The sequence below is a fragment of the Ictalurus furcatus genome, chromosome 18 (genome assembly GCF_023375685.1).
Source record: "Ictalurus furcatus strain D&B chromosome 18, Billie_1.0, whole genome shotgun sequence".
In the NCBI taxonomy this organism is placed as follows: Eukaryota; Metazoa; Chordata; class Actinopteri; order Siluriformes; family Ictaluridae; genus Ictalurus; species Ictalurus furcatus.
The window spans coordinates 23,073,538-23,088,537 of NC_071272.1; the positions used below are offsets into that span (position 1 = coordinate 23,073,538).

General features: G+C 40.7%; 2 protein-coding genes across 5 annotated transcripts in view; one reads left to right on the top strand and one right to left on the bottom strand.

The window, feature by feature from the left end:
• Positions 1 to 7,914, top strand: part of klf5l (Kruppel-like factor 5 like) — an 8,466-nt gene extending 552 nt beyond the window's left edge. The window contains exons 2-4 of the mRNA XM_053649537.1: positions 3,048 to 3,828; positions 3,998 to 4,057; positions 6,844 to 7,914. Of these exons, the coding sequence (XP_053505512.1) occupies positions 3,048 to 3,828; positions 3,998 to 4,057; positions 6,844 to 7,022 (1,020 nt within the window). The 3' untranslated portion in view covers positions 7,023 to 7,914. The remainder of the gene's footprint in view (positions 1 to 3,047; positions 3,829 to 3,997; positions 4,058 to 6,843) is intronic.
• A 6,585-nt stretch (positions 7,915 to 14,499) lies between these two features.
• Positions 14,500 to 15,000, bottom strand: part of klf8 (Kruppel-like factor 8) — a 34,087-nt gene continuing 33,586 nt past the window's right edge. For all 4 annotated transcript variants that reach the window (XM_053649539.1, XM_053649540.1, XM_053649541.1 and 1 more), the window contains exon 6: positions 14,500 to 15,000. This exon is cut by the window's right edge and continues 2,889 nt beyond it. The gene's annotated coding sequence lies outside the window, so the exon portion shown is untranslated.

Here is a 15,000-nt window from a genome sequence, read left to right on the forward strand (position 1 = left end):
TGGATTGATCTGACTCATTGGTATATGCTTATTAAGTGTAATAACGTGCAAACATAATACACATTGAAATACATGAATAGCACAAGAACAGTTTTTAAACAAATTATTCTTATTATTATTTCCATTGGGGTCCAGTGACCAATTACTTCTACTTCTATTACTACTACTACTACTACTACTAATAATAATAATAATAATAATAATAATAATAATAATAATAATAATGAGTGAAGGCCTATCTGAATAACCTCTCTATTTTCCTTATTTCATTAGGAATTCCATAATTCATATATAATCTACCATTGCATCATATACAATGTACTGTATACATCATGTACATAATACGTGAGAAAACCCTTCACCGCCACTAAATTGCCTGGATAGCTTCTCATTGTGGTGTGAACCTTAAATTACACGCTGCGCTGATGGTGATTATGGTGTAAATCATATTTTGGGTTAAAGGCTTGTGTGCTGAAAGATCATGACCTCAGGAGATGACAGTACAGTACATGGCGAAACCTGTTTTAAAAAATTTTTTTTTAAAAAACAAAACAAAAAAAACATACAAGGCTTGAGGCACTTAAACTTAATACCTTCTCTCTTTTTTTTCTTCTTCTTTAGAGTGGATGTAAGCAAGGAATTACACAAGAGTAACGTGCTGCTTATTGTGTTTGAAAGGATGTCAGTTTTTGATCGGATTTTATTTATTTTTTTTACAAATTGGGAAAAAAAGGGTGAACACATTTGCTTGTTTTGCTTTCGGAGCTTCTTCGGTTCTGTCGGTTTAGATGTCGGGTCTCGTATATGTGATTATCTGGGTGTTATTAAGTTATTCCGTTGGCAGGTTTGTGTTCACTGTGGAAAATGTAAAACATTATTTCTGTTCTTATATTGTCGTCTAGCCTAGATTTTAAATAAATAAATAAATAAATACAAATGCTACCAATGTTAATAGACCAAATTCCAGAGTAGAGAATGAATAGACTTGAACAGTAACAAGACCTGATGATCTCTTCTTGTTCACAGATTTCACTTGCACGTATGACTAATCTGCTATCTTAAGTATAAAGCAGTGCCATGTCACGTTTCCTGTAGTAATTTCATCCTCTGTCTGACTCAGTGGCCAGTGTGGTCGTTTCCGCATTATACACCGAGTCCTGAAGATCAGCCAGAATGGCTCCGTTCCAAACAAGTGTCCTGAAAAGAAAAGACAAAACAACACGACTGTTATCGGACTTCTCCGGAGCAATAAAACATCCTTTTGGTTTCAAAGGTTCTGTTTTTCTTCTCTGCCATCCTTGCACAGCTTGACAGACGAGAAGCCTATCTGTGCCCTTTTATGGGCAATTGCAGATAAACGACCATCTTCTTCTGCATTCCTTTTGGCCATGGAGGACCGTTGGGACTGAGACGAGATCGTTTGTTTTGTAATTAGGAAAAGAGATCTTTAAGCTGTTTCGCTTAATACGGGAACGAGGCTGCCCAAGAAAAGCTCGACGTTATCTGGGATCGTAAACGGCCAGATGAATTTATTCTTTACGACATATTTACATCGCTTGACTGGTATTGAATTATACTTCAGTCGCGTTCTTTATCGGCCATCCTTAAAGTTTAACGAGCGTATACTTTGTAAACCTGGACGGGGTTTTGTTTTTGTTTTTTTTTTAAACGACGACGACGACTATTGTTTCTCTGTTTTCCCGTTCTATCTCGATCCCTCGTTTTCTCATGCTCTTCATCTTTCATTCGTTATCAGCCAGTGCCGTACATAACCGCGTGGTCATAAATCTCCTCCAATCATTAACCTGTAGGATCTTGGGCCAGGGTTCAGGTGCTGTCTGTGTTCTTCTGAAATAAAGACATGATGCTCGGAGTCGGCACTTTGGACTGAAAGTGAGAACAGCCGAGGTTTCTCTCTCAGGTGCCAGTTCCACCCCAACCCGGGTATAAATACAAACGCAGCGCTCTTTGTCAAGTCTTAACTTCTAAAACCATTTTCAGTTAATTAGCTGGTTGTATATTTCCAAAGCGGCTCTCCTGGAACTGGGTGGGTGGGGGTGGGGGGATAAATACAATAAATTATACTGCTATAAATACTTCATGTCATCCAGCACTGTGAGCATTACGTAGACACGTGAGATGTACAATGTCTGACCTCGCAGTTTAGTGTATGAGGTTTTCTGTATGTAGGTAACATTTGTAGGTTGGTTGGTAAGGAGGCGTCAACGATCTGGTAGTGTTGATATAGGTGGTATGACGAAGAGCTATACACTGAGATAATATTGAAATGCGTGTCCGCCAACGGTCCAAAAACCGAAAGTTGTTCAGAGAGCTTTTTAAGCAAATTAGTACGACTTTGTGAGAATATATTTGCTCTCCATTGGCGTTCTTTATTTGTCTAGCTACGTTTGAAGTATGTGCGTCGAGCATGCCTAGAACAATTACTTTAAATTCTTAAATGTTGTGTTTTTGTCACACCTTTACGGAAGTACACTGCGATCCCACTAATAAAAGTGCTCAAGGCGTACTCTTTTGTGTTGTTCTGTTATTTTTGTACATGTTCATACACAGGTTTCTTATCGTATGTCATTGTTTTGGTTTTGCTTTTTGTTCCATTCCTTTGAGATTACCACACCTATGAGGTTTGCTATTTACTCTCGTGCACCGCTGTGCAGTTCCTCTGTCGTACGGAGCGTATCGGACAGCGTTTAAAGCAGGAAACGCTTGCCGAGGGTATATATATACGATGCTTTAAAGTCACAAATCTGCATCTTACAAACCAAGCGAAAAGATGTAGCAAAGCCGAGTCGTTCTCTCCTATCCCTTTCTCCTCAGATCTATGGGAGGTGACTTATTCCTGACACGGCCAAAGACTGGGTCTTTTAATTATTATTATGTATAGAAGAGGCTGGTCTAAAATTAAAAGGGACTCGAATGTAGACATTAGTGCAGTAATCATGGCTGTAGAGCTTTGCTGAGTTGAAGTAAAGATGAAAAGGGTAAATGAGTCGCATCTTGTTGACTTCTTCACTGTCTGTTATTTTCAGAACCCAATGGAGATGGATAAATATTTGCCCCAAAACGGGCCTCTGCCATCCACAACCCTTACAGACAAAAAGTACCGCAGGGAAAGCGCCTCCGTAGTGGACGAGTACTTCGCAGATGAAAAGCCAGCGCCGTACAGCCTTAACATCAACCTCATCCTACCCAACACCACCCATCTTCGCACCGGTTTGTACCGTCCAACCAAACCGGTGTCTCAGATCAAAACAGAGCCGGGGATAGAGGCGTCCTGCAACATCCAGACGCTCCCCAACTTCACGTCTGTCTTCAGTGTGCCACAGACGGTCGACAACCTGTTCATTAAACCCAACATGACCGCCGCCGACGAGCTCCACATTGGCCCGCAGCAGCCGCAGGTCTACCAGATGGCCATCAGCAGCAGCAACCTCACCTCCATGACTTTCTCCAACAGCCAGCAGGTGAACGGGGCGGGCAGGACCATGCTCAACCTGAACGCAGTGGCCCTGACCACACCGTCGGGTGACTTTGTGATACCGGACCAGTTCTACCAGCAAGCACAACCCCACAGCCTGCCGCCCTCGCCCCCCAACTCGCAACCAGGTAGCCCTGAGAATCAAGCCGAACTCATTAGCACAGTTCCTCCTCCTCCGCCTTATCAGACCCAAATGGGAGTAAAGGGGGCACAGATGAGCCATCACTCCGTGTTAATGACTCACGGACAAGGCGTCCTCACCGGCCCCAGGTACAACCGGAGGAATAACCCCGAACTAGAGAAGAGAAGGATTCACCACTGCGACTTCCCAGGTTAGCTCTGAGCACATAATTGTCTTGTTTGATGAGCCTTAGTCGCAGAGTACACTCCGAACTTACTATCTGGGTCACTCTGTCCACAAACTCAAGGTGTGGCTTAATAGCGTTCCACAGTTTAACATGTTCTTTTTTTTTTCTTTTTTCTTTTTTTACCTCTTGGCAGGATGCACCAAGGTTTACACAAAAAGCTCCCACTTGAAAGCGCACCAAAGGACACATACGGGTAAGACTCTTTAAAAACACTCTCACACGCATATACAAACCTGAAAAGCTGCATTCAAGGCGGTTGTAACTGCCTGACCACATGCAATGTACCACCAACACAAAGCCCTTAGATGTATCAACAGAGAAGATGGCCTGGGGAAACGGTGAAAAGAATGAGAAGTCAGAAGAGGCAGAGGGAGAGATGAATCGCCTCTCGTTCCTCACTTTTATGCACATTGTGTCTGCGTGCCCGTACAAGCCCTGCACGCTTCCCCAAGGGGGAAATCATAGAGTAGCGGAGGAAAAACCTGTTCTTCCTGCTTTTTTTTTTTTTTTTTTTTCCTTCTTCTTCTTCTTCTTCTTCTTCTTCTTTTCTGTGTCTGCCCTAAGGAGGGAGGAGTGAAAGAACGCTGTAGTTTCATTGTACATAAGATGAAACCTAGTAAATCCTCCAATTCTCAGACGGAGACGGAGACTGAGAATAAGGAACCCCCCTGCTCTCCCCACCCCCACCCCTACCACCTCTAAAAATAAATAAATAAATAAATAAACATCTCAGAAAACACAGCAGAATGGCTCCAGCAAGGTCGGCCCCGGTAAGCCACAACTGCTGTCTAGTGATGCGTGAGATTATCGAAGCACCTCCTGTGCTATTGTCTTGAAATAATCCCTTTCCCCTCTCTCGGTCTTGTTGTGGGAGGGAAAGGTCACAGGTATGGAGGGATTCCCGTTCACCCTCAGGTATTGTTGCTTTGTTATACCTAATGACAGAAAATGGAGGTCAAAACATTCTAGGTTCAGGATGTCTCTATTCATTTTTGGTGCTGAGATAAGTACAGGTTTGGGGTTTTTTGTTGTTGTTTTTTTTAAATCCAGTGCGTTTGCAGATGTTCAAACGCAAAACATCGAACGCACATCCGTTATCCGTTATCAGTCGGGCCATAGCTTAGCCAGCTCGGCTCTGCTGAAGGAAGGAATTCTGCCTGTAGCATGAAGTGGTGGTAAATTTTCATCTTTTCTCGAGTGGATGTGAGTTGAAGCGAGATGTATCTGAGAAAGAATGCCACTTGACCCAATCGCTGATCCCTATCGTCGTCTAGCTCGGGACTGATCACAGATACCGAACTTTGACGGTGTAACATGTCAGACACGTCGCCTGTGGCGGTTAGAAGGGTATTTGTTCGGAGGGTGCGTAAACATTGGAACGATCAACGCTCCTAGCACTCTTAAAACCTAAGCGTGGTGATATTTTCAATCATCTTCTCTTATGTACAGAGAACCTGATTACCTTGTTACCCGCTCGCCCACCCTGCTCAAACAGAAACCGGTGGTAAAGTCCTCCATGTTTACACGAGTAGCTCTACAAGTATGCACTTTTTTATTTTATTTTTGGCTGTTAAACCGCCATAAAATCGCCCATCTCGTATAGTTGTAAGAGAACAGAACAGCACTGACCTTGCCCTTAATATCCCACGCCAACTTTTACATATTTTATTTTATTTTATTAGACGTTCGTCGGTTCTGTTTTCAATATACAATCTGAAAAAGTAGTAATCTTTTTTTTAAAAAGAAGAACGCGAACTCTTCGACGTGTTCCGTCCTCGTGTTTGAGCGTGTTAAGAGTTTGTCGCTCCTTTCTCACGAGGGTTCGTTGTGTTTAAGTGCTGCATTTAGAGCCAACGTCGAGTTAATGGTTTTGACCCCAAGAGCAGGTCCAGCGTTTAAACAAATACACCTGCTAACACCGATCGTCCGTGGCGAGCTAGCACTCCGTCCTGGGCTGTTATTTCTTTCATAAACCTACTTTTCTTTCTTTCTTTCTTTCTTTCTTTTCTTTTCTTGCCTTCGATACCAAAGCGGAACATTTTCACGCAGCGTGGATTGGATTGCACCGAGTTGCTGTCAAGCTAAAAGAGTCCTCGTTATCAGAACTCAAATGTTTGCTAATAAAAGCGTGCTATCGGGAGAACGGCGCACTTTACTGAGGTGAAAATACGACCAGAGGCAATCTGATGAAAGATTAACTTCTTGCGTAAAAAAATTCTGTCCTATACGACCAACGAGGGAATAATGAATAAGATAAATATGGCAGGTCGTAGCACTTGAGATAGCGTAACGCACGTAGACGCGGACTTGCTTCGCTTTTTTGCCCGTGTGGAACTCGCACAAACGTTTTTAAATATAGCTCATATTTAATGCGAGCTTTATCATAACGCCATTTTGATGCTTTTTTTTTTAAGCACTTGTTAAGATGTGCTTACTGTTTGAGGGAATCCCCGTCAGCGTCTTATCAGATAAAAACCTGTTTGTCAGATGAGCTTTCGGTGGTCTGAGCGACCTAGTCAGCAGAAATTGTTGTGATCTGATAGAGCTTGTGTGTGTGGGGTGGGGGTGGGGGGGTTATTTTTTTGCTTAGTCTATACGACGGATACGTGATAGCCGACGTGACGTCATCATTTTAATCTTCCTCATACATAAGGAACGCATAATTCCACCAGCGTGCTTGCAGTAAAGGCCAACTCGTGACCTTAGTACCACGAGGTTTAAGATCGAAATGAGAGGAATAAATAACCGTCTAAAACTAAGATCATGAAATGTTTTTTGTTTTTTTTTTTCTTCCACTTCCTACTCCTTTCTTCTCAAGATCTTCAAGTGAGATATCACTTCAGTGGAACTTTTCAGCTGTTAACGTTCCCGTTTGTCCCGTTTCTAACTTTCTCAGTCACTTTGTAAGGTAGCCTGTTGGAACTTTCCATGAAACTTCTGATCAAAAATTCCTCTTTTTTTTTGTTTTGAACGTTTCAGGCGAGAAGCCGTACCGCTGCACTTGGGATGGATGCGACTGGCGTTTCGCCCGATCAGATGAACTCACACGGCACTACAGAAAGCACACGGGAGCCAAACCCTTCAAATGTGTCGCATGCAACCGATGCTTCTCGCGCTCGGATCACTTGGCGCTCCACATGAAGAGGCACCAAAACTGAGTTGTCCCCATTTTTGTTTTATTAAAAAAAAACAAAAAAAAAATATATTAAAAAGCTTTTTTCTTTCTTTTTTATAATAATTGTATCACTAAGTATATATTTCACCATTTTCACAAAGATCAAATGTTTCTCTCTTTCTCTCTCTCTTAAAAAAAAAGAAAAGAAAAGAGCAATTTCCATCTGACCACCATTTTAGCTCTAGGACTAGTAGATTGCTTCACGGAAGAAGACTCGACGTGTTTTTGGAGTGGAATCCACGTTATTATTTGTAATTTGTAGATTTTTTTTGTTGTTGTTTTTGTGCAACTGTATATAGTGTATGTAGCCCGAGTATCTGCGTGCTCCGTGTATAATAATAATAATAATAATAATAATAATAATAATAATAATATGTTGTGAAATCTCTAGCTGACATCTTCTTACGCTTTAGTCTGAAAGGCATCAGTAGTATTGCATAGCAGAAACGGTTCTCAGAAAACAGCTTTTGCTTTTAAAATGTTCGTTTGGTTTTTTTTTAATCATTGGACGTTAATACAGCAGGATAAATCCTTGTTCAGTTGAGTCTAAACTACACTGTTTATACTGGGATTATTTCTTTTCTTTTTAAACCTCTCTCGTATAAGAATGTCAACATATTTGCTAAGGAGTCGAGAGTAAAGAGTTGAGTAATGTTTGTTTTGCTCCGACGTTCGTATCTGTGGAAACGAACCATTTTACGAGTAGCTCGAGCAAGAAACGACAGTCTGGTAGATGGATGGTTTCTTTTCGTTGTATGACGTTAATCAAAGGGATTATGTGCAGGATTTAAGCCAAGTAGTTTACCATTACTATATATATATATATGCCTGTATTTTAATTATTGACCAAGCGTGGGTCGTTTGTCCCGGTTATCGTATCACGATACGTGTGCCAAATTATTAAGAACCTGATAACGCTGTACAAATAGACGACGTGAAATTTCTCTGCGTGTTTTTGGTCAACTGTCGCTTAGTGACATCACGTTAAACTTTGGTCGGTCACGGAAGAACTAATCGCATCTGTAGACTCGACCCGAGCGTCCTCGAGTACCACCGCTCATCTTTCGATTCTCACCGCTTTGAAGCACTTCTTCGTCAAGCTTTCGGTGCGCCCGTGTACATTTCCTTTACGTACGGCACGGAGGGAACTCCGATGCACCGCGACTTGCTGTACATAATGTAGTTAAAAAAAAATTTAATAGTAGCTTGTAAATATTTGTTCTTTCGTAAGCTGATTTTTTTTTTTTCTTTTCTTTTTAACCACGAACAAACGGGAGACGTTTTAAACAGGTGTGAGTTCGTCCGTCGCGATCGCGCACGTGGACACCCAATCATTTTGTATTTTGATGTTTGAATACGGAAATCGTTGAAAATAAATAAAAAGACAAATCAAACGTTGTAATCTGAGTGGGGTTTTTATTTATTTTTTTTAATTTGTATTGAGTTTCTTTTTTTTGTTTTTTTTTTTTTTTTGTGATTCCAGGATTTTTCTGAGGAAATAAACACGATAAAGCCTTTTGTTAAGGCTTCTTGATTATACGTATTGTGCCGTGAATATGAACGGTGACGTCTCCGGGTGGTTTCTCAGCCAACTTAGTGAGGTATTAAAGGACTGATTGATTGCTTTGACTCGAGTTAATTATTACCATAACCTTGAATTTGGTTTTAAAACCTTGAATTTGTTCCAGACTGTGGTGTTTAAAGTCAATAAATCTCAATAATAATAATAATAATAATAATGATGATTTTTTTAAAAAAGCAATCATGTGACTTTTAAAAAATGAAAGGCCTTGAGACAGGTATGAAAAGAAAAGACTACTTGAATGACTGAACTTTTTGAATAGATGATGGAACAGTAAACCGGTTTGTGGAAGACAACTGCTTTGCGTAGGCAGGAAAAATCGCAGCAGTTTGAAGAAAAGAAAGAAAAAAAAATGAACAACTGGGTGGAGCGGGGCTTAGCTAAAATTGAAAATAATAATTATGCCGTCTGCCAAAATGGTTTACTGATGAGATCTCGCAAACAATAAAAGGTGATTAGTCAAGTGCGGAGCCACCCTTGTTGTTATAGTGATACGCTGATACACTGTAGCATGTGTACAATAGACAAACGTGACAATTATAAGATGAATGAACCACTACACCCTTGTTATTTTTTTTTCTTTTTTCTTCTGGTTTGTTTTGTTTTCTCTTTCTTGACACTTTTGAGACACGTTAGTACGGGTATGGACCGTGCCCTCCACTTTATTGTTTACATTTTTTTTTTTTTTTTTAAATCACAAAAATACTCTGCTCTCATGGATATCAAACAATTATAAACACAACACAGGTTTATAAAAATATATTTATATATTTGTTAAATATAGGTGTGCAACAACCTATAATATTGGCAGAACTATGAATTCATATGAGAAAGATATATGTGAAGTAAATTCCCATTGATATTTAAAAAAAAAAAAATTTTGTACACCTGGGGGACTAGGAACAGGAAATTGTTCAACCATGACTTCCTGTTCCACAGAGGTATAAATATGAGGTAACACACAGGACAAATTCCCTTAGTCATTCATAAAAATGGGTAAGAGCGAGGAATATAGCTGTGATGTGCGGCAAAAGGTTGTTGAGCTTCACACAATGGGGCGTGGCTATAAGAAAATAGCACAAGCATTGAAAATGCCCATTTCCACCATCAGGGCAATAATTAAGAAGTTCCAGTCAACTGGAAATGTTATGAATGGACCTGGAATTGGACGTGTGTCTGTATCGTCTCAACGCACTGTGAAGAGGACGGTTCGAGTGGATAAAACATCTCCAAGGATCACAGCTGGAGAACTGCAGAAGTTAGTTGCGTCTTGGGGTCAGAAAGTCTCCAAAACTACAATCTGAAGTCACCTACATCACCACACGTTGTTTGGAAGAGTTTCAAGAAAAAAGCCTCTACTCTCATCCAAAAACAAACTCGAGCGTCTTCAGTGTGCCAGACACTACTGGAACTTCAAATGGGATCGGGTTCTACGGTCAGATGAAACCAAAATAGAGGTTTTGGTAATAAACACCAGAGGTGGTTTTGGCACACACAGAGAGGTAGATATATGGAAAAGTACCTCATGCCCACAGTTGAATATGGAGGTGGATCTTTAATGTTTTGGGGCTGTTTTTCTGCCAGAGGACCTGGACATTTTGTTAGGATACATGGCATCATGGACTCGATCAAATATCAACAGATATTAAATGAAAACCTGACTGCCTCTGCCAGAAAGCTTCAAATGGGCCGTGGTTGGATCTTCCAGCAGGAAAATGATCCAAAACATCATCAAAATCAACACAAAAACGGTTTACTGACCACAAAATCAAGGTCCTGCCATGACTATCCCAGTCCCCTGACCTGAACCCCATAGAAAACCTGTGGGGTGAACTGAAGAGGAGAGTCCACCAGCGTGGACCTCGAAATGTGAAGAATCTGGAGAAGTTCTGTATGGAGGAACGGTCTCAGATCCCTCGCCATGTATTCTCCGACCTCATCAGGCGTTATAGGAGAAGACTGGGAGATAGGGAGCTAGCACAAAGTATTGACTAAAAGGATGCCAATAATTGTTGCACACTTATATGTAACAAAGTTGTTGTTTTTTTAAATATAAACCTGTGTTGTGTTTGCAATTGTTTGATGTCTCTGAGAGCAGAGTATTTTTGTGATTTTTTATTTTTTACTTTTTAAAGAAAAGATCAAAAGGTTCAACAATAAAGACAATTTTCACAGCCTTCACAGCTCCTATTGACCAATAGAGAAAGATTCCAACTGTTTGTGCTAGCTCCTGACTGTTGGGTCATAAACTGTTCGTTGTTCATTCCTGCCGCATTATAAGTGATTAGAGCAACTTGAGAATCCAGTTAAAACTTGCCTCATGATGAGCTTCACTGCACAATAAAAGAGGCTTTTCAACAAGGTAACAATACACGTGTGTTATAAATAACTCTAAACCCTGTAAGTGCTCAGCAACATAGTCAAGTTTTATACATATATATATATACACACACACATATATATATGCATTTTTGACAAAAGCAGGTCACAATTATTGCCAATTCTATAAATTCTTATGAACAAAATATAACCGAAGCACGTTCTCACCTTAGTTTAGGAACTGGGAGATAAATATGAGTGGACACAAAAGCTTAATTCCCTTAGACATTCATCAACCACGCGAAGGACTACAGAATACATAAATGTACTGCGCCAAGTGCTGACCTTCATAAATCAGGCAACGGCTAAAATGGTAACAAACACTCAATGTGGGTTTGGCGTAAAAAAACGTAGGATGCTTATACACAAAAGAACCTAATCCTGACTAGTGGAGGATCCGTGATGATGTGTCTGCGAGTGGTTTTTCCTCCAAAGGCCCTGGGAACCTTTTAAGATACACATCATCATGGACTCCATGAAGTAGCAGGATATGTGAAATGGCTGCCTCTGCCAGGAAGTTACAACTGGGTCGTGTTGAATCTTTCAGCAGGACATCGATCCAAAAACATACGTCTAAATCTACACAAAAATGCTTTTGTGTCCCCAGAATCGAGCTTCTGACGTGGCGTCCCAGTCCCCTAAAAACCTAAAAACAGATGGAGAACTTCCACAAGAGAGGATCCAGGTCTCTCTTTGGACTCTCTCGGTAGAGATCCTGTATCACGGCGTGATCTCCTCAGCTTCTTGGTCTGTAATCTCATCATGCATTATAGGAGAGTCTCAGTGCTGTTATACTAGCCAAATTTGTAGACGTTTTACAAAGTACTAAATGCACGGGTGCCATTTATTATGCGCACCATACGAATACTCTCACAACAGCCTTAATTCTTAGCGGCATGGATTCCATAAGGTGTAATCTTATGCCACTCCATTCCCCACACCATTACACCACCACCACCAGCCTTAACACATGTCACAAGCCTAGGTCCGCCGATTCATATCGCATTTGCATCGAGATTCATCAGACCAGGCAACCTTCTTGTCCGGTTTGGGTGAGTTTGTGCTCACGGTAGCCTCAGGTTCCCGTTCTTGGCTAACAGGAGTGCAACCTGATGTGGTCTTCTGCAGTCGTAGCCCATCTACCTCGAGGATCGGCGTGTTGAGATGCTTTTCTGCTCACCACATCTGTAAAGAGCGGTTATTCACAGGAAGTTACTTTAAAAAGCCTTCTTTTAAGCCTTCCTATCAGCTCGAACCAGTCCGGTCTTACTCCTCTGACCTCTCTCATCAATAAGGCATATCTGTTCACAGAACTGCTGCCTGCTGGATATAGAAAGAATCCCAGGGAATTTTCAGCCACGGTCAAAAGTCACCGAGATCACAGTTATTCCCACATTCTGATGTTAAACTAAAGCGCTCGACCTGCATCTGCATGACTTCATTTTGTTCTTATTTTGTGCACAGCGCTTTGAGAAGCTGCTTTTAAAGGCGCTCTATAAAATAAAGTTTATTATGATGATGATGATGACTTTATGCATTGTTCTGCTGCCCCACGATTGACTGACTGTATCATTTCATAGTTTTTTCTCTTCTTTTATTTCATTTCCTAGAATAAACTTACTTCAATAAAAACGAAGCATCTTTACCAAGATTGCGAATAACTCCGGATGCACATCTCTTGCGTACTATATCATACTATACATCTGCCCGGCCCTCTAACCTGCTTCCTCTTCAGATCTTCATAAGTTTCTAACGTGCCGTAAAAGAGTTAATCATTCTCCTTCTACTAAAGTGGTAGAAGCTATAAAAACTGTTTTGACCTTCTTCTTTTTTTTTTTTTTTTTTTCCATTTCTTGGGGGCCATAAACCTTCAGGTGAAAAACAACTGCACAGTTTTCTTACAAACTAAGAGCCAAAGTGCTGCATTTTTAAAAAATTAAAAATAAAAATTAATTCACACATTCCTTCTTCGTCTTTTATTATTTTTGTTAATACTACAACTACTGTGAAAATTTGAAGTGGATGTGCATGGGACATATAAACTGTAGCTCACTAGCATTATGGAGCTACAGCTAGCATAGCGTGGAACATATCATTTAAAATATGCCCAGGATTACAGTGGCGGTTTGTCAAATTCATAAATATTCAGAAATGATTATTATTATTATTATGATGATGATGATTGATGATGATGATGATCAAAAGTGCAAGCTGAGGTAGTTTAGACACAATGTGATTTATGATTGGAAGAAAATATACTTTTTCTTTAAAAACGCAACTGAAAGTAGTTAAAAAACTTAAGATGCATGACTGAAATAGTCCAATAGAAGTGCACAATGCATAAAGAGAAGCAGAAGTGAAACCTGAGGGCAAATTTCAGAGACTTTGATCTTGAGCAGAACCGACACACTGGGAGAAATGAGCATGACGCGCCCTCTATTGGTCACTACACTGAACTGAAGATGTCTACAAGTCTAAATCTTCACACTGGCGTACTAAATAATACACTACATACTGTACACTATGATTTATTATTATTATTATTATTATTATTTTTGTAGCCTACTGTAGTAAAGGTTTTTGGACTTCTACCCATGTTACGGATCCATGTGAGGTCCAAAATTCTGAGACCACTAGTGAAAACACTTCTTGCAATGTTTCATTACAAATTAGATCATCAGTAATGATATGAACATCTGCACAAACAGTCATTTACGTGATTATCCAGTCAGCCAATCACGTGTCAGTAGTATAATGCATGAAATCATACAGATACAGGTCTTCAGAATGGGGCAGGAAGGTCTGATCTCAGTGACCGGGATGAACGTGGCATGGCTGTTGAAGCCAGAGTGGCTGGTTTTGAACCGGTGGGTTAGTGGTTAGCACGTTCGCCTCACACCTCCTGGGTCCGGGTTGTGGGTTCGATTCCCGTCAGTGCCCTGTGTATGTGTGTGGAGTTTGCACGTTCTCCCCGTGCTGCGGGGGTTTCCTCCGGGTACTCCGGTTTCCTCCCCCAGTCCAAAGACATGCATGGTAGGCTGATCGGTGTGTCCAAAGTGTCCGTAGTGTATGAATGGGTGTGTGAGTGTGTATGTGATTGTGCCCTGCGATGGACTGGCACCCTGTCCAGGGTGTACCCCACCTTGTACCCGATACTACCTGGGATAGGCTCCAGGTTCCCCGTGACCCTGAAAAGGAGTAAGCCGTTGAAGATGGATGGATGGATGGATGGATGGATGCACATCAAACCTTGAGGCGGATGGACTACACCAGCAGAAGATCACGTCGGGTTCCTCTCCTCTCAGCTATGAACAGGAATCCAATGCTCCAGTGGGCACGGGCTCACCGAAACTACACACATCGGAACAACATCGACAGCTTACCACGGTCACAAAGAGTGCTAAAAAAAAACCCCTCCAAAAATCACCGACATGATATCTAATCATTCTTCATCTCACGTTAATCGTCAATGAAATAACACCAACGTGAACCCAAGAAAAAACCCAAAAAAACACTTTATTCTATAAAAGGCGTAGAGAATCACGACTGTACAGGGGAAACTGACTTTTAACACCATTTCTCACAGTATCAAAAAGCTTGTGTTCGCCTCACTGATCTTTACACATTTGTTCTGTACAAATACAAAAGAAATAACATTAATTACTTGTATTATTATCAGGATAACTGCATTGCACTGAGTAATATAGTACTGGCCCATAAGTTACTGCATTCAATATAAAATACCTATGATTCCGACCTTGAAAAACAAAACAAAAACAAACAAACAGGAAAAAAAAAAAAAGAGAGAGGAAAAACACGCTCGCATACACTCGCGCAAAGCAAACCCAATATATGTGTGTGTTTTTGTTGAACTCAAACTGAAAATGAGTAAACATGCTTGAAAAAGATGTTCAGTTCAGTCACGAGACAAAAAATACAAGTGAAGGTCATAAAATGGGTCGGTTTGAAAATAAAATTCATCTACAAGAGTTCCTACTGG